A 19,744-nucleotide genomic window follows, 5' to 3' on the forward strand; every position below is an offset into this window, starting at 1 on the left:
CAGTCAATGAAAGCAAGCATGCAGGTACAGCAGGCAGTGAAGAAAGCTAATGGTATGCTGGCTTTTATAACAAGAGGAATTGAGTATAGGAGTAAAGAGGTCCTTCTGCAGCTGTACAGGAGCCTGGTGAGACCCCACCTGGAGTACTGTGTGCAGTTTTGGTCTCCAAATTTGAGGAAGGACATTCTTGCTATTGAGGGAGTGCAGCGTAGGTTCACAAGGTTAATTCCCGGAATGGCGAGACTGTCATATGTTGAAAGATTGGAGCGACTGGGCTTGTATACACTGGAATTTAGAAGAAAGAGAGGGGATCTGATTGAAACATATAAGATTATTAAGGGATTGGACACACTGGAGGCAGGAAGCATGTTCCCGCTGATGGGTGAGTCCAGAACTAGAGGCCACAGTTTAAGAATAAGGGGTAGGCCATTTAGAACAGAGATGGGGAAAAACTTTTTCACCCAAAGAGTGGTGGATACGTGGAATGCTCTGCCCCAGAAGACAGTGGAGGCCAAGTCTCTGGATGAGAGTTAGATAGAGCTCTATAGATAGCGGGGTCAAGGGATATGGGGAGAACGCAGGACCGGGGTACTGATTGTGTATGATCAGCCATGATCACAGTGAATGGCGGTGCTGGTTAGAAGGGCCGAATGGCCTTCTCTTGTACCTACTGTCTATTGATGTGCATGCAACAAATACAGCTAACCTTCAGCTTTATCTTTAAATACAATTCCCCTAGAAAAGGCAATAGTTTAAATACTGGAAACTATTACGAGTAACAGCAAAACCAAAGGTGACAAAACAACTCAAATTACGGGAGTGAGGAAACAAGAAGTCAACAGAGTCACACCATTGTATAGAAATGGATGTTCAAGATTATCCTCATTTCTATAGACAGTATAGTATGCTTAGCAACGGTAAAACTTGCCAGAAGGATTTATGTTCACTAAGTCATAGAGTCACAGAAAAGTACAGCACAGAAACAGGCCTTTCAGCCCATCTAGTCCACGCTGAATTATTGAAACTGAACAGTCCCATCGACCTACAGCCGGATCAGATCCCTCTATACCCCTACTATTCATGCACCTTTCCAAAATGTTCTTAAACATTAAAATCACACCTGCATACACCACTGTGCTTACAGCTCTTTCCACACTCTGATGACCCTCTGAGTGAAGAAGTTTCCCCTCATGTTCCCCTTAAGCTTTTTAACCCAAGACCTCCAATTGTAGTCCCACCAGACCTCAGTGGTAAAAGCCTGCTTGCATTTACCCTATCTATATGCCTCATAATTTTGTATACCTCTATCAAATCTCCTCTCGATCTTCTACATTCCAGGGAATAAAATCCTAACCTCTTCAATCTTTCCTTATAACTCAGGTCCTCCAGTCCTGGCAACATCCTTGTAAATTTGCTCTGTACTCTTAAAACCTTATTGACATATTTTCCAGTATTTTTTGGAAAAAGCCAAAGTTATTAGTTCATGTTTAAGTTGTTCAGGTTGTTTCCACTTGGAGAAAATACACTTTAAAGTTTTGTGTAATTTACCACTGGAGCTTCTCTGTATTGTTGGTGATTGTCAATGCCCTCTTAATTTTGCTCTTTTCTGAACTGAAGAGCGAGCGCCTATACTTCTCGAAGAGGAAGTCCCATCCTTCTGCTGTCTGGGCTCCAACTGCAAAGATGGCTGTGGCAACATCGGTGGGCAAGCTGCCAGGCAAAGAAAAAAAAAGTTATTTAGCAACTTTAAATTCAACAGCAAAAAAAATCAGTAAATTTTATAAAGGGTTAAATGGAGGAAGAAGCTGATAAATTATTGGGGTAAATTTGCAACTTTACTACACAGATACCATCTAATGCAGTATATCGATCCCTAAAAAATCAGAGAGGTTTGGCAACACTGTATTTATTAAAACAGCTGGAATATTCCAATTGTAAGTTCAATGTATTAGAGACAGTTAAAATATTTAATCCTCCAGGACTGGATTTAGTCTATCTTGGAAAAAGATAAAATGGCGATAAACTGGTTTAGTGATGTGCAAGCTCTTGGCCGTCTGACAAAAGGGTCAGGAGACATGTCAGATCAGAATAACATCAGTAGCAGACTGGGAAGTGGTCACTGAATTTCCTGTTTTGGAGTCTTGATCTAGGAGAGATTTGTCTTCTGCAAGGTAAAAGCCCATTTGTTGCTGCATAAAAATTCTTCTTCTTGTCAATGGTTTTGGTAACGCTGTCAGAACCGTATTTGAGAGAATAGAGTCCTGCAAATTCTGAGAAAGCAAAATGAAAGCGATTGCTGTTTCACAACTTGGTAATTTTTAATCGGTCCATGAGTGGAGATCCAAACTTAACGGCCCCAGCCGGAACTGCAGGGCTGAAGACAGGAGCAGTGGTCAAATTGTAGGGACGTTCTGGACAAAATTAAAGGCCTTAAGTAAAAGCAGTGACGAGGGAGTTGCGGAATACAATCTCCAAATTTGTTTCAGGTGGACACTGAGGGGAACAAAATAGGAAACAATTTTTAGATTGTTCAGATTCAGGGAATCAAATTCAGTTATTGCAATTAAGGTCATTTGTCTAGTTAATAGTGACAAATGTCATCACAGATTCCAATGCGGCTATAGTTGAGCATCAATACTTTACAATAGTTAGGACTTGAACTCTAGGCTTTCGTAAGGGAATAAAGTGAAGATTGGGAAGTGATCACTGCATTTCCCCTGATGGAGTCTTGATCTAGGAGAGATTTGTCCTCTGCAAGGTAAAAGCCCATTTGCTGCTGCATAAAAATTCTTCTTCTTGTCAATGGTTTTGGTAACGCTGTCAGAACCGTATTTGACAGAATAGAGTCCTGCAAATTCCCTTAATAAAGCCTGTGGAATACTTTAAAACATAGAGGACTCCGTAGTCCAGGTTATTGCAACCTCCTTCAGAATGATGCAGTATTCCAAGCTAGTCCATGATTATTATCTCAAACGACTCAGGTTTCTCTTTAAAGTGAATCTTGAAGTTTTGGTAACCACCTGACAAACGCAACCAAACTTCAAGCACCCTATCACCACTTCAACCTCATCATGGCCTTTTCATACTTACTGAATCAGAATCAGATTCAGGTTTACTGTAATCCATATACCGTGAAGTTTAATAAAAACACGAAATGCTGGCATAACTCAGCAGGTCAGACAGCATCTATGGGAGGAGGTAGAGACGACGTTTTGGGCCGAAACCCTTCATCAGGAGTGAAGTAACATGGGATGGTCGGGGGGGGGGGGATAAGAAGTGTGGGGAGGGATGAAGTAGAGAGCTGGGATGTGATAGGCTGGAGGGAAATGGGCTAGGGGGAAGGTGGAGAATTATGGGAAATAAAAGAGAAAGAAAGGTAGGGCTGGGGGGAGATTATAGTGAGGGGGGGAAGAAAAGAGAGAGAAAGAGAACCAGACTAAAATAATAGATAGGGATGGGAGTAAGGGGGGGGGGGCAGGGGTATCAACGGAGGTCTGTGAGTTGAATGTTCATGCCAGCAGGTAGGAGGCTACCTAGGCGGGAGATAAGGTATTGCTCCACTACCTCCTCCCATAAATGCTGTCTGGCCTGCTGAGTTCTGCCAGCATTTTGTGTTTTTATTTATTTCCAGCATCTGCAGATTCACTCGTGTTACCATGAAGCTTGCTGTTTTGTGACAGAAGTCAAGTGTCACAAAACAATATTACCATGAGTTACAAAATTAAATGAAATAATTAGTAGAAAATGAAAATGATTTACAGATGCATTGTTCATGCCTCTTAAGGTTAACAGCCAGCTGTTGACCACGAGCACGGGCCGTACATCTTCAATTCCCAATACTAGGGAATACATGGGTATAAAATGTTATGGAAGACTATTTGCTCAGAAATAATTTACATAGTAATTTGTAAAAGAGGAACAGGGTATATTAAAGATGATGATGCTGAGGAATAAAGGGTTATCATTAATACTAATTATAATACTATTAATATGCTTTGGGGAGAAGGCAGGAGAATGGGGTTGAGAGGGATGATGGATCAGCCATGATGGAATGGCAGAGCAGACTCGATGGGCTGAATGGCCTAATTCTGCTCGTATGTCATGTTGAATTATACATTTGATTTTCTGAGTAGGACACTTTCTTCCCTGGTCTTTGAGTCAACATCGAACGTTGAGGAGTATCACACAGTTTTACTATGGCTTGCTATAATGCTTAGGCCGTAGATGAGTGGCGTATTAGATTTTACTCTAATGTTATTTTCTACTTCACAGCTTTTGTGGTTTGCAAATAACAATTCCTTTTGATTAAAGCATCCTATGGTTGCTTGGTACAACTCAGGCTTCAGCGTACAGAGTCAACAGCATTACTCTAGGTGTTGGAAAAATGGTCAAGGGTAGCAGGCTGCTTTCACAGTTATTGGACATAATGCATTTATTAGACAGAAACTTCATGGGTATTTTAAATGGCCATAACATTTGTCATGTAGTTTTTTTTGCTAAAAAATGACTGCAAATTCTCAATCTATCCTAATGGGATCTGAGCTTACATTCCAATGATTCCTCCAGACCTCTGGATCACAAATCCAAAGAGATAATCACCGTGTTTCATGCCTGGGATCTGCTCTGTAAGTGATAACTTCAAGTAAAATATTATATCAATGGGAGTACAGTTCAGAATTTGAGTTTGATATCCATAGCGTTCTCCATCTCACGTTTAACATGTAATACAGAAAATTCATTCCCACTCCAACAATCTATATCAGACCAGTACTGTAATCTGGGACCAACCTCAAAGTACCATTGGAGTCCTTCCAACTCCTGAAGTATTTCTCTGCTCTGTCGACACAGGGCTGGTACTTGCGAACGCAGGCAAATACCAGAAGCGAGCTGCGTAGCATTCGTTCTGAAATCGTACCATCATTACTCCATGATTGCTGGTCAATCAGGTTCTTAAATAAATCAACTATGTATGCCTTGGATGAAATGAGAGAAACACAAACATTTTGTCAATCATTTTTAAACGTGGAGGTTTCAGTAATGCAGTGCTCAAAGAGAGCAGTTGGTACACTGGCCTTCATAGCTCAAGAGTATTGAGTCCTGGCGTTGGGATGTTGCGCTGAAGTTGTAAGAGACGCTGATGAGGCTGAATTTGGAGAACTGTTTGCTGTTCTGGTCAACAACCTACAGGGAAGATATCCACAAGATTGAAAGAGTGCAGAGAAAATTTACAAGGATGTGGCCAGAACTTGAAGACCTGAGTTATAGGGAAAGGTTGAATAGGTTAGGGCCTTATTCCCTGGAGTGTAGGAGAATGAAGGGAGATCTTATTGAGGTTTACAAAATTATGAGGGATATAGATAGAGTGAATCTGTGTAAGCTTTTCCTCGTCATGTTGAACATAGAAGATAAAATAGTATAGCACATTACAGGCCCTTCGGCCCACAATGTTGTGCTGACCCTCAAACCCTGCCTCCCATATAACCCCCCCCCCCCCCATATACCTGTCTAGTAGTCTCTTAAACTTCACTAGTGTACCTGCCTCCACCACTGACTCAGGCAGTGCATTCCACACACCAACCACTCTCTGAGTGAAAAACCTTCCTCTAATATCCCCCTTGAACTTCCCTCCCCTTACCTTAAAGCCATGTCCTCTTGTACTGAGCAGTGGTGCCCTGGGGAAGAGGCGCTGGCTGTCCACTCTATCTATTCCTCTTAATATCTTGTACACCTCTATCATATCTCCTCTCATCCTCCTCCTCTCCAAAGAGTAAAGCCCTAGCTCCCTTGGTTGGGAGAGACTAGAACTGGGGCTGATAGATTGAATGTGAAAGGTGAAAAATTTAAGGGGAAACTTCTTCACTCAGATCGTTTGGAACAAGCTGCCAGTGAAAATGGTGTATGAGGGTTCACTTCTAACGGAAGTTTGGATAGGTGCATGAATGAGAGTGGGTTTGCATGGGTGCTGGTGGATGGGACTAGGCAGATGGGCCAAAGGGTCTGTTTCTATGCTGTAGTACTCTACAACTCTGAGGGTATCAGTATTTTATATCTGCACTGCTCTGTACGTTAAGTGTGATGCTGTGGACTGAGGTTGCTTGACAGTGTGTTTACTCACATCTTAGTAAGTAGATAGTAGGACCATTCGCTCACCACATTAAACTGAAATACATTTCAACTCATAAAAACACAAAATGCTGGCAGAACTCAGCAGGCCAGACAGCATCTATGGGAGGAGGTAGTGACGACGTTTTGGGCCGAAACCCTTCATCAGGAGTGAAGTAACATGGGATGGTCGAGGGGGGATAAGAAGTGGGGGGAGGGATGAAGCAGAGAGCTGGGAAGTGATAGGCTGGAGGGAAATGGGCTCGAGGGAAGGTGGAGAATTATGGGAAATAAAAGAGAAAGAAAGGTAGGGCTAGAGGGAGATTATAGTGAGGGGGGGAAAGAGAAAGAAAGAGAACCAGACTAAAATTATAGATAGGGATGGGGTAAGGGGGGCAGGGGTATCAACGGAGGTCTGTGAGTTGAATGTTCATGCCGGCTAGAAAAAGCCCGTTGGAGTTAGTTGGTTGTGGAGACACGCACCAAGGAAGGATATGTGACTATAATACCAGGTCTGGGTTAGCGTGTGGTCCAAAAGTTTCAGGGCCGAAGAGATAGTAGGTTGGAAGCAAAGAGAGAGGCTCTCGCTGAACTCCCATCAGAGAGAAGATTCCAAAAGTTTCAGGGCCAGCATTTTGTGTTTTTATTTATTTTCAGCATCTGCAGATTCACTCGGGTTACATTTCAACTCAGATGCAATGCGAAGAGAAGTGAAAGCGGGGAGAAATCTTTGGATATTCCGGAGAAAATGGCAAGGATGTCTGATTAGTTTTGCTAAGTGGCTGTCTTTCAGCAGAGCCAGCCTGACTGACTGGCGTAACGGACAGTGAAGACTGGCCGGATGGCAAAGAGCCAAGGGAGAAATCCGGGCTGAGACAGAGATCATAGAAATCATGTAAGCCTGGGGGAAGCTGTTCAGCTCCTCCACTGCCAGAGGTAATGTCATAAACACATTCCAGGATTGCTGAAGCATTGAAGAACTATACCTCAGTGGGTTAGGAACTAAGAAAACCTTGTTTGAACATCTTTAAAGGCTTTTACTAACAGACACGCAACATGGTATACATTCAGTGGCTACTTTATAGGTACACTGGTACACAGCCTCACTAATATAAATATCTAATCGGACAATCGTGTGGCAGCAACTGGTCTACTAGATGGATTGAAGAATGCTTTGCCTCATTCTGCTCCTATGTCTTGTGTTCTTATACTCTAATACATTAAAGCATGCAGACAAGGTCAAGAGATTCATTTGTTGTTCAGACTAAACATCAGAATGGGGGAAGAAATGTGACTGTGGAATGATTGTTGGTGCTGAACAGGGTGGTTTGAGTATCTCAGAAGCTGCTAATCTCTGGGGATTTTCGCTCCAGATTTTACAGAGAATGGGGTGAAAAATGAAAAAACAACATCTGTTGAGTGGCAATTCTGCGGGCGAAAATGCCTTGTTGATGAGAGAGGTCAGAGGAGGATGGTCAGACTGGTTCAAGCTGACAGGAAGGTGACAGCAACTCAAACAACCATGTGTTGGAACAGTGGTGTGCAGAAGAGCATCTCCGAATGCACAACACATTGAACCTTCAAGTAGCTGAGCTGCAGGAGCAGAAGATCACAAACTTATTAGTTAGTCCTTGCACCTAATAAAGTGGCCACTGAATTCCTTTCTAAAGTTGTGCAAGAATATGAACTACTATCTTAAAGTTCTACTTCAATGGAGGTGTGGGTCACCCTACCAACCAAAGTCACAATAATTTAATCTTACCTTCATTTTAGTTTCAATTTCCACCATTTCCCTCTTCTCCATAAGCTTATAGATGGGTATAAGCTCATTCATGCCTTGGAAGACTGGCATGGTGCTCATTTCATTCCTCAGATACAGCGTCAAGTTTAGGGCTTTGTCAAGTGGCAGCTTCCCTACACTAATGAACACAAACATTAAAGAGTTACACTAATAATAAAATTGTGTAAAGCAAAAAGTTTACCGATAGAAATATGGTGCCAGGAAATAATAAAAGGTAATAAATATCAAATTTATAATCAGGCTTGACAAAATGCACGTTTTGAAACAACTGTAGTAATGTTTACTTCAAGGACTTTATTTTGATTTTTATTCATTGGGGTTTTCAAGATTGCATAAAACGAACAGTACGTAGGCTGACAAATTATCAAAAAACATTAATAGATTTTTCAATTAAAATATAATTCAAATATGCAAAGATATCAATTATACCCAATTTACCACATTATGATCAATTTAGCAACGAATGTTACAGAAGGGAGGGGAGAAAAATGAAAATATAAATGATCTCTGCTTTTCTTTCATTCATGGCAGTACATACATTATTGAATTTCAGCTACTAAAGTGACAATACCTTTGATAATTTGTTGAGTCAAAAAAATATTGAAATAGAACTTTGCCAAACCCGAGTAAAAGAAAAGTTACGGTCGACAGGTTCCTGATTACTCAGGGTGTCATAGGTTACAGGAAGAAGGCAGGAGAATGGGGTTAAGAGGGATAATATATCAGCCATGTTGGAATGGCGGAGCAGACTCAATGAGCCAAACGGCCTAATTCTGCTCCTATGTCTTATGATATTATTATTACTTTTGACTTTATAATCAGACTACGGAAAGAGACAGCAAAACGAGGACAAAAGCTGGATGCAATCAGTAGGCTAGGAGGTGCATGCTCACTTCTCATTAGAGTGAGTCAAATTGCACAGAACTAACTCCTTCAGCCCACCATGATCCTTTCCATTGCTACTTCGTTTTTATTCCTAATTCCAGCATTTGCTTTCTTTTGCATTCTGTGAAATGACAGAATTATTAAGGGAACACTCTGGTTTGAATCATTCAGCAGGGGACCACACCACAGTCTGCGTAAAAATTCAAACCCCATTGGTCGGGTTGTTATCTGTGGCAGCACGACTCACAATCAGCTAACGGTCCCCCCTATCTGCCCTTGCAGTCTGACTTTACTCGTTCCATGAACACCAAAACATACAGTGAAACGTGCTGTTTATGTCAGATCAAATCAGGGAGGATTGTGCTTGGGGCTGCCCACAAGTGTCGTCACACTTTCAACAGCGACACAGCATACCCGAATTTTACAAACCCTGACCTTATGGTACTGTGCAAAACTCTTAGGCACACACAGTATGTATAGCTAGACTTTTGCACTGTACTGTATTTGCCAACATGGAGAGGAGAGCAAGTCTGTAAATCTGGAGGGAGCAAAGAATATTGAGTTTGGCAACAGGTGGCAGAGGAGTGCCGGGGCAAGGGGTTGGAGTGGGTGCAGACACACCCAGCCCTGAGACACCAGGCAAGGTCCTTTGATTCCAATTGGTTTATTGATTATTACAGTATTTATCTCTGGTGCTTCCTGCTCCCTCCCCCTTTTCCCAACCGTGATTCCCTTCTCCCTGCCTCCTTCCCACTCTCAGCCCACAATAAAGACCCATATCAGAATCAAGCTTATCATCACTGACATCTGTCATGAAATTTGTTTGTTTGTTTGTGGCAGCTGTACAGTGCAATACATAAAATTACTACAGTACTGTGCAAAAGTCTTAGGCACCCCAGCAATAAATATGTGTGAAAAACTTTTGCATGGTACTGTACATGGGAGGAAAACTGAGGGCTCGGAGAAACCCCCATGGTCATGGGGAAAATGTACAGAGACAGCGTGGGAGACAACCCCCAATCTTTCCTCTGCGCTAATTACTACACTGCCATTTAATTTAATTTGTTAAATTTAGTTGTTGCAATCAATTCTCTTTCACTTTTACCACTCAAACATCACTCTAGTAAATCTGTCTTAGTCGGCTGGTGGTGCGGTGGTTGTCAGTACTGGACTTTGAGGCAAGTGGTCTCGGATTCGAATCTGTCCGGCTCCTTGTACGCCCTCCACCTGAGCTGGGTGGAGATTCGGCCTCGTGAAAAACAGACAACTGCTAAAGAAGCGGCTGACAGCCGATGTGACACAAGGTATGAAGAGGAACAACGAACAAAGCTATCTTGCATTTCCTTTGTCTTATCTACAGGGGGGTGCCCAGAGTAGCTGACAGTGCTGAGGTGTGATTGATCCAGGGATTCAAACAATCAGATACGTAGATACAAAGTCCTGCATTCCATTAACTTTAATGATTACTTTCTGCTTGACCGTGCTATTTCCATTGATCCATGATCATAGGTACCAAATCTCTTTCAACATTCAGCTTAAAATCAGTTGATTATTTTTCCCTTTCATACAAAGTACTCCCCTGAATGTATTTTGAGTATCAGATCTCACTTTGATAGTTAATAATTCCCATTCTTGGGCAGCATTATTTTGCACGGAAACATAAAGTGCAGGTCTAAGTGACCCTTCGGAAGGAAAAATTTTAAGAGGTAATCTATGGGATTCCAGGAGCTGTTGTAATCTCGGCCACTAAATTGCCCACCGTCTTGAAAAAGGGATGCCTCAGAAAGGCAGCATCCTTCATGACAGACCCTCTCCCCACCCCCCCCCCCCAGAACATGCCCTCGTCTCATTATTACCATCAGGAGTAAGTACGGGGGCCTGAAGACACACACTCGCTCGCCTCCCCACCATTGAAACATCTTGAAAAGGTGGTGTACATCATGACAGACCTGTACCCACCTAGAACATGCCCTCTTCTCATTGTTACCACCAGGGAGGAGGTACAGGAGCCTGAAGACACACTCAATGCTTTAGGAACAGCTTCTTCCACTCCACCATAAGGTTTCTGAACAGTCCATGAACCCATGAGCATTACTTCACTATATCGCTCTCTTTTTCGCACTATTTATTTTTTAAAATATTTATTGTATTCATTGTTTTATGTATTGCATTGTACTGGTGCCGCAGAACAACAATTTCTACACCATACGTCATTGACAAAACACTTGATTCAGATTCAACGGAGGCTGGACTAATAATATTCTCTGAACACCGGGACTAGCTGAAAAAGATGCATTCTTTTACCTCACAAGCTGAAAGGCATTGTTAATGAGGTTCGCTCGGTCATTGCTACTGAGGATCGTGTGTTTTTTTCTCAGAAGTTGGATTAATGCATCCCATCCGTCATTTTCATAATGCACAATGTAATAACCATTCATATCCACATTGAACTTTATCCAGTCCACTTCCCTCGGAAGTGTGATAACATCTGAACGGAAAAAGCAAATAGAAACCTTGCATGAGAACTCATTTGACATTGCATTTGTCATGAAATATTGAATTTTGTGAGCCTGCCTAAGCCACTTCGGCATTGATTGCTCATATTTTATAAAATATTATCTCTACAAATAAAAATTAAGGGCATTTGCAACAAACTTGCCAATTCTTTCATGAGCAAGATAAATCACATCTCATGCCCTTGGGGTTCTCCTTCACCTCGTCTGCTAGAGCAACCTCATGCTTTCTTTTAGCCCTCCTCATTTCTTTCTTAAAGCAAATAAGTCACACCTCAGCCTGATCAATAGCTTCCTCCAGGAATGACTAGCTGTGTTAGTAGCCCTGTTGCACACCTAGGGCTTAGAAACATAGAAACCCCACAGCACACTACAAGCCCTTTGGCCCACAAAGCTGTGCCGAACATGTCCTTATCTTAGAAATTCCTTAGGGTTATCCATAGCCCATTCTGAGCTCCATGTATCTGTCTCTTAAAAGACCCTATCGTATCCACCTCCACCGCTGTCCCCGGCAGCCCATTCCACGCACTCACTAATCTCTGCATAAAAAACTTACCCCTGACAGCTCCTCTGTACCTACTACCAAGCACCTTAAACCTGTGTCCTCTTGTGCTAGCCACTTCTGCCCTGAGAAAAAGCCTCTGATTATCCTCTCATCAGGTCCCCTCGCATCAATCTTATACACCTCTATCAGGTCGCCTCTCATCCTCCATCGCTCCAAGGAGAAAAGGCTTCACCCAATAAATAACGTCCAATGAAGCCTTACAAAGCTCTGTTAATTTCCTAATGTGGATCAGTCAAATTTGAGCCCAAGAGATTCTGCAGAGCTGGAAATTTTGAACATCAAACACAAAATACTGCAGGAGCTTAGCAGCATCTATGGAGGAGAATAATAGAGGATATTTCAAGTGGGGGTCTGCTTTGTTGAGCATCTTTGCTCTGTCCACTGCAATGGGCAGGATCTCCCAGTGGCTATCCATTCAAATTGACTTCTCACTCTCATTATGACATGTCTGTCCATTGCCCTCTCTACTGCCTTGATGAGGCCAAACTCAGGTTGGAGGATCAAGACCTCATGTTCTATCTGGGTACCTCAAACCTGATGGCATGATCATGGACTTCTCCAAATTCTTGCCCCTCCCTCCTTCTCTCTTTATCCATTCACATTCTGGTCACCCTCTCATTCCTTCTCCTCTCCTCACCTGCCCATGACATCTCTCTGATATTCCCTCCTCCTTTCTTTTCTTCTATGGTACACGGTCCTCTCCTATTATAATCCTTCTTCTTCAGCCCTCTACATCTTCCACCTATCAGCTCACAGATTCTTACTTCATCCCCTTCCTCCCATCTTCCACCTCACCTACTACTTACCAGCTTGCAATCTTTCCTCTCCCCCTCGCCATTCCCTTCCAGTCCTGAAATGTCGACTGTTTATCCCCTCTGTAGATGCTGCCTGACTTGCTGCGTTCCTCCTGCATTTTGATTGTGTTGCTCAGTCAAACTTGACTTGAAAAGACTTCCCTGTGACCCCGTTCGCTAATTTTTAAGAAATATTCCAATTCCTTGACTTTGGGAGAAGCAACATCATATGTGGCCGTCAAATAATCGTGAAACCGATGGCTTTGCGTTCAACATCAGAAGATTGAACTCGATCTCTGTCACTCTGCCATAGCTAAACAGAGCTGAGAAACAAAATCCTTGATGGGTTCTGGCCTGGGCCCCAGGACAGCACTGCACCCACTGTAGGATTCACCCGAATGTCCACATGCTAAGTGTAGAGGTACTCAAGCGTTCGCCATCACGGCAAGACCCTCGCTGGTATTCCGCGGGCCTCATGATGCATCCTCTTCAGTAAGGTTCTGAGTGATGATCCATTCATTGAGCCTCTGATTCTTCCCTTGCACTGAAGGGCTGTCGAGGTTAAAATCATCAATCCTAGACTTTTCAAGGGGGTGTATACCACATAAAAATGTATTTCCTACACCCTGACAAAACAACTATATGAACTAGACCATACATGTTAACCAGTACCATGGTCATAGAGCACTACAGCACAGAAACAGGCCCTTCAGCCCATCTACTCCATGCCAAACTATTATTCTGCCTAGACCCGTTGACCCACACCTGGACCACAGCCCTCCATATAATTATCCAACCTTCTCTTCAATGTTGAAATTGAACTCACAACACCACTTCTGCTGACAGCTCATTCCACACTCTCACCACCCTCTGAGTGAATTAGATACCCCTCAGGTTCTCTTTAAATATTTCACCTTCCACCCTTAACCCATGACCTCTCATTCTAATCTCACCCAACCTCAGTGGAAAAAGCTTGCTTGCATTTACCCTATCTATAACCCGTCATGATCTTATATACCACCTTTTAAAGCATTTCAGCTTCATATAAAATCAACTCTTTAATCAACTCTATTATTTTGTAAAGGGCTCAATGTGCAGGCCTGGTAGGAATCATCATCTGCTGATCCAAACACTGGGGATGTTCTGCAGTGCAATAAGATATGGGGACATCTATCACTGACACAGCCAGTCATGCCTGGACAGAGCTGTTGATCAGGCCTAGAAAAGCAACTTCGTTCACACAACTTCGACACACTGTCTTCATGCTAACTTCGACACACTGTCTTCATGCTAGCTTTAAAGCATAATATTGTGCTGCATAATCTGACCGATAAACAATTTAACATAACATGCCACCTAAATAAATGTAAGGACGTAATGCTGAGGCTTTATAAGACACTGGGCAGAACACATCTGGAGTAGTGAGAGCAGCTTTGGTACCCACAGCATGTGCTAGCATTGGAGAGAGTCCAGAGGAGGCTCACGAGAATGACACCAGGAAGTAAAGGGTTAATGTACTGTATGAGGAGTGTTTGATGGTTCTGGGCCTGTACTCACTGGAATACATAAGAATGAGGAGAAGCCTACTGAATAGTGAGAAGCTTAGATAGAGTTGACATGGAGAGCATGTTTCCAATAGCGGTGGAGTGTAGGAGCAGAATGCACAGACTTACAGTAGGACCTAACTCCAGAACAGAGGTGTGGAGGGGTTTCTTTAGCCAGAAGGTGGCAAATCTGTGGAATTCAGTGACGTAGCTGGCTGTGGAGGCTAAGTCATTGGATACTTTCAAAGTGGTGGTTGATAGGTCCTTGATTAATATGAGTGTCAAAGATTATGTGGAGAAGACAGAAGAATGGGGTTGAGAGGCACAATAAACCCGCCATGAAATAATGATAGACCAGCTTCAATGAGTTAATTGTCCAGTACAGCTCCTATGTTATTTGGTCTATGATCCAAATATCTGTTTAATGGTTATTAAATAATGCAAATCAACTGTTTGCCTATTGCAATTTCTAACTTTCCAGTATTTTACCAGCATCTGCAAAAACTGGGAGTGAATGCACAACAACTAAAATTGTGCTAAATCTCCTGAAAAGTATTTGCATGCAAGAGACACTCAATTATTACAGTGGTGCTAGTTAGCAAACCATACTAAAGATATTTACGTAATTTTGCTTCTTGATAAATTGATACACAGAGTTCATACTCCAGCTCTCAGTGTCTTTCATAGTAGTAGTCTGTAGTTTAATTCTAGGTCTCCGATATTAAACACAAAACATGTGTGTGAAGATCACACTGGCTGGGCTTTACTTTGTTGCCCCAGCAGAAGGGAGCCAGAACTACTAACTGTAAACGACGTTATTTACCTTTTTTGGTCTTCATCAAGTGTCTCTGGATGGTTTTAGAGTGGCTTGTGATGTAAGTTAGGGGAATGTGCCACAGGTAACTACAGAGGAAGGAACACAATGCGATGATGATTAATGTTTATCAAGCAATGCTGGTGGCAGAGATTAGAGTAGCTTTACATCCCCATAATCAGTGCACATACATCAGAAGAAATTGCAAAATAAATTGCTTTAGCTGCAGAAAATAACCAGGATAACCCATTTGATCAAGTTGACTTTTATATTACGTAAACACAAGAGATTCTACAAATGCTAGAAATCCAGAGTTACACACACAAATGATGGAGGAACTCAAACAGGAATAAAGAGTCAATGCCTTGACTAAGTCCTATTGAAGGGTCTTGGCCTAAAACATCAAATCTCTATTCCTTTTCATTACTTCACTGGTTATTATCAACAGAGTCAAAATGTATGCAATTCTACACTACTGCTTAGGCACAGGTAATAGCTCGGACTCCTAAGACTTTTGTAGCTAAGAGATGTGGAGTGGAGAGAGAGATTGTAAGACTGGCGGGAGCAAAGAATGTTAGGAGTGAAGAGGGTGGCGTGCCACGTGAAGACTGTGGAACAGGTCGCAGAGGAGAAGTGTCAGGGCAGAGAGTGTTGCAGGTACAGACACACCCAGCCTGAGATTGTTTGATACCAAACAATTTATTTATTGATCATTACATAATGTCTCTCTTGTGCTTCCCACTCCCTCTCCTCTACTTTTCCCTTTTTCCAACCATGATTCCCCTCTCCTTCCCCCCTTCCCACTCTCAGTCCACAATAGAGACCCATATCAGAATCAGGCTTATCCTCACTCACGTATGTCATGAAATTTGTTTTATTATTGTTGTTGTAGTAACAGTAAAGTGCAATACATAAAATAATTACAGTACTGTCTAAAAATCTTAGGCACCCTAGCTATATAATTGTATGTCAAGGACTATTTCACAGTACTGTAGGCTCAAGACCACCCAAGGTAATGTTCGGTACTTCACACCGAGCTCCCTTTTGCATCGATTGCAAAATGGAACAAGAACATGTCCTGCACCTCAAAACCAGTCACCCAAATGTCTGTGTGGACTCTCAGCTGCAGGAATAGACTCCACAGCAACGGGCAACCAGATGGCATGGCATCTCCCTCATTCTGCCTGAATCAGGTTTATCATCACACACAATTGAAATTCGTTTTTATTGCGGCAGCTGTACAGAGCGATACCTAAAATTTGATTCTGATATGGGACTCTATTGTCGGCTGAGAGTGGGAAGGGGGCAGGGAGAAAGGAATCATGGTTGGGAAAAGGGGAAGGGAGAGGGGAGGGAGCAGGAAGCACCAGAGAGACATTCTGTAATGATCAATAAACCAAATGTCTGGATTCAAATGACCTTGCCTGGTGTCTCAGGGGTAGGTGCGTCTGCACCCACACCACCTCCCCTCCCCTGGCACTCCTTCTCTGCCCCCTGTCCCACATGACCTCCCATGATGCTCCACCTTTGCCTTCTCAACATCCTTTGGTCCTGCCAGATTTACAAATTTACAAATTCACTCTCTGCTCCATGTTGACAAATACAGTAGTGAGCAAAAGTCTTAGTGAGTGAGTGAGTGAGTGTGTGTGTGTGTGTGTGTGTGTGTGTGTGTGTGTGTGTGTGTGTGTGTGCGTGTGTGTGTCTGTGTGTGTGCGTGTGTGCGTGTGTGTGTGTGTGTGTGTGTGTGCGTGTGTGTGTCTGTGTGTGTGCGTGTGTGCGTGTGTACGCGCACCAAAGACTTTTGCACAATTCTGTACTGATTTGAAAATATAAATGTTAATTGGCCATTATTTGCTTTTTGTTACTTGTAACTTGGTTGGATTGGGAAGATTGTGTGTCACTTCAAGTCATATTTCATCACAGCTGCACAACTTGTTTTTTCAGTTTGCGCTGCTGTTTCAAACTTACCTTGTATGACAATGACACAATGTTCCATGCGTATCACAGATACATTCCTAAAACTGGAATACAGAAACTTAACTAATTGGAGCCCGTTGTAGACAGGAGGCAGCAATTAGTGTGCCAAACGGCAGAATTGCTGTGAAAACCCATATTCTTCTACCAATGTGTAATCTGACATTCATTCATCCCAATCTAGGAACAGGATTATTTATATTTCCGACATCCAGTCTTGTGGCTTTTCTGGGTGTGGTTACCAATTTAATACTGTGTTATGGCTTCACATCCACAGTAGGCTGAGACAGCAGTGTTATTGTAGGACGATTCATTAAGAAAAGAGGAAAAAGAGGAAAGAGTTCAAAGACTTAAAGTTCAAAGCAAATTTATTATCGAGGTATGTATATGTCACCATATACATTCATTTTCTTGCAGGCATTCACAGTAGAATAAAGGAGTACAACCAACAGCTACTCACAAACAAAAGGACTGATCAGGAAATCAGTGTGCAAAAGAAGACAAGCTCGACCAATACAAAAAAAAAACACTACTGATAACACCAGAAATATGCTGAATTAAAAGAGGAAATTGTCAGACTATGGAACATGAAAAGGGTACACTGTGCCCCAATAGTAATATCTACAGCTGGTGTCATCACAAAGTCACTACTCGATAGCAGTAAACGATTAGGACTATAATTATCTAAATTTTCAGAAAGGCATAATACTGCACACTACTACAAGAAACCAAAAGTTGCTAGCAATTGAGAAATGAGTGTACTTGGTTTAGCCCATATCTCAGGATTTACTATTGAGAAATATATCTGACATAACCACTATATATACCTGAAATATAATCACTATGTATTAGCTATTTACTATACTATGTAATCGCTTCTAGGTACCGAATATTAATATGTATTATTTTCTAGACACATTTTGTTATGTGTTGTTTTCACTAGATACTTTGTACTCTCTTAGCTGCATATTATGACACTTACAGAACACCTGTTTGTTTAGCAGCACTATTAGCTGAGATGTACCCCATGTATTACACTCAGCCTTTGTTTAGTACGAGATAACGGTGGCGGACAGGATGCTGCGAGCAGGAATGTAATGTGAGGGAGGTTGTCTGGAAAACATAATCTTGGCCACGAATAAGGTCCCAATGCGAATGGGTGAAAAATAATGGTGGCGCACCGCGGGCTAGGCAAGAGCCATTAATTAATTCATACATAAATGATATGCAATTAAAACTCGATTGGGTATGCTGATGAAACCGAAATGTAACTGAGATAAGAAATTCCTATAAAGAATGCTGTACACCGGAGCTCGGCGGGCTTTCGGTGACAAGTTCATTGATTGCCTCAGCCTTTGTTTGCAAATAAAGGTTTAAACTTCTCGAAGAATTGTCTATGTCTCCTGGTCATTTCAAGTAACCATGACAAAATTGGCGACCGCGGCAGGACCGGGAAGAGACCCGAGGAAAAGATTTGGTGTGTTGAGGCCACTTCCCGGTCCCTCGGGAGCCCTTACAGAGCTAACAGAATTATGGGTACACCCAGAAAAAGGTAAGCGCTTTTTACGACAATTTGGATTAAAATTCTGTTGGTTTTGGGGGTCTCGGGGACTCAGAAGTGTGTAGCAACTGCCGAAGGGTCTCTCCGATCCAAAGAATCTGGCAGAATTGAGAGTTTGACAGGAGGCTCAGAGGATTGATCGAGAACACTGCAGTGGGGGGTAAGTATGAATAAGGTAACAAGAAGATGAGTAAAGAAAATTCCACGTGGTGTTGGTAAATCCCTGTGGATACCGCTTCGCACAAAGCGAAGGGCTGAACGGGCAGGGTAAGGAATAATAGAGAAAATCCCTGTGGATACCGCTTCGCACAAAGCGAATGGCTGAACGGGCAGGGAGAGTGAAGAGAAACTTCTGTGAGTACTGCCCTAGGTTGAGGGCTGCTCAGACAGAACGGAACAGAAGGTAAGAAGAGTTTGATAAATTGCTTAAACACTGGTAGAATAAACTGTAGGGCTAGGTGTAAAGATGGGATCGGGGAAGTATCTGAATTGTGAGACTTTTAAGAAATAATACCTAAGAGAAGGAGAAAATAACATGGCGGAAGAAAAAGGAACAGCAGTAGACATACTGTGCAAGAAATTCCCGGTAAGTAGAGGTGAGATTACTGTAATTTCAGAGAAAAGAACCACAAACCTGCGCACGAAATGGCCAAAAGAAGGGACATTCGATGTAAGCTTGTGTGAAGAGACGGAAGCACTAATTAAAAATCATAAACCAAACGATAAGTCCAATAAAAGAGAGATTGAGGAAGACAGGCAGGATATTGATAATAAACGAAAAAGACAAAAGGGAACAGGAAATACAGTTGGGTGATGGAGGGGAAAAACCTAACAGGAACCCGGCTTCAGCTCTATACCCGGATCTGAAAGAAGTAGAAAGACCCCCTCCCTATTATGAGCAGGGAACACCCAAGCGATGCCCCATAATATCAGGAACAGTAAGCCAGCAGGGGGAAGTAGAGGTCTGGGACCCTGAGGAGGAAAGAAGGAAATATGAGAGGGTGAGAGAGGTGCTGAGGAACAAGATAGAGGGAGAAAAGATAAGGATAGAACAGGAAAGATGGAAAGAGAAGTGGAAAGGCTACTGCAGCTGAGAGAGAAGAGGGATTATGAGGAGTATCGGTTATACTGTAGAGACAGACAGACTAGAAAAGAACAGGAATCATCTAGACAGCAAGAATGGAGTGAGTT

The 19,744-nt window shown here is 42.5% G+C and overlaps 1 protein-coding gene across 4 annotated transcripts in view; it reads right to left on the reverse strand.

Moving 5' to 3' along the window:
* LOC132393949 (endoplasmic reticulum aminopeptidase 1-like) overlaps positions 1-19,744 on the reverse strand; it is a 109,233-nt gene that overhangs the window by 10,798 nt on the left and 78,691 nt on the right. For all 4 annotated transcript variants that reach the window (XM_059969438.1, XM_059969439.1, XM_059969437.1 and 1 more), the window contains exons 12-16: positions 15,028-15,107; positions 11,093-11,276; positions 7,865-8,021; positions 4,789-4,973; positions 1,549-1,710 (exon numbers count right to left, since the gene is read on the reverse strand). In XM_059969438.1, coding sequence (XP_059825421.1) covers positions 1,549-1,710; positions 4,789-4,973; positions 7,865-8,021; positions 11,093-11,276; positions 15,028-15,107 — 768 coding nt within the window. The remainder of the gene's footprint in view (positions 1-1,548; positions 1,711-4,788; positions 4,974-7,864; positions 8,022-11,092; positions 11,277-15,027; positions 15,108-19,744) is intronic.

Source organism: Hypanus sabinus, chromosome 5 (assembly GCF_030144855.1).
Source record: "Hypanus sabinus isolate sHypSab1 chromosome 5, sHypSab1.hap1, whole genome shotgun sequence".
NCBI lineage: Eukaryota > Metazoa > Chordata > Chondrichthyes > Myliobatiformes > Dasyatidae > Hypanus > Hypanus sabinus.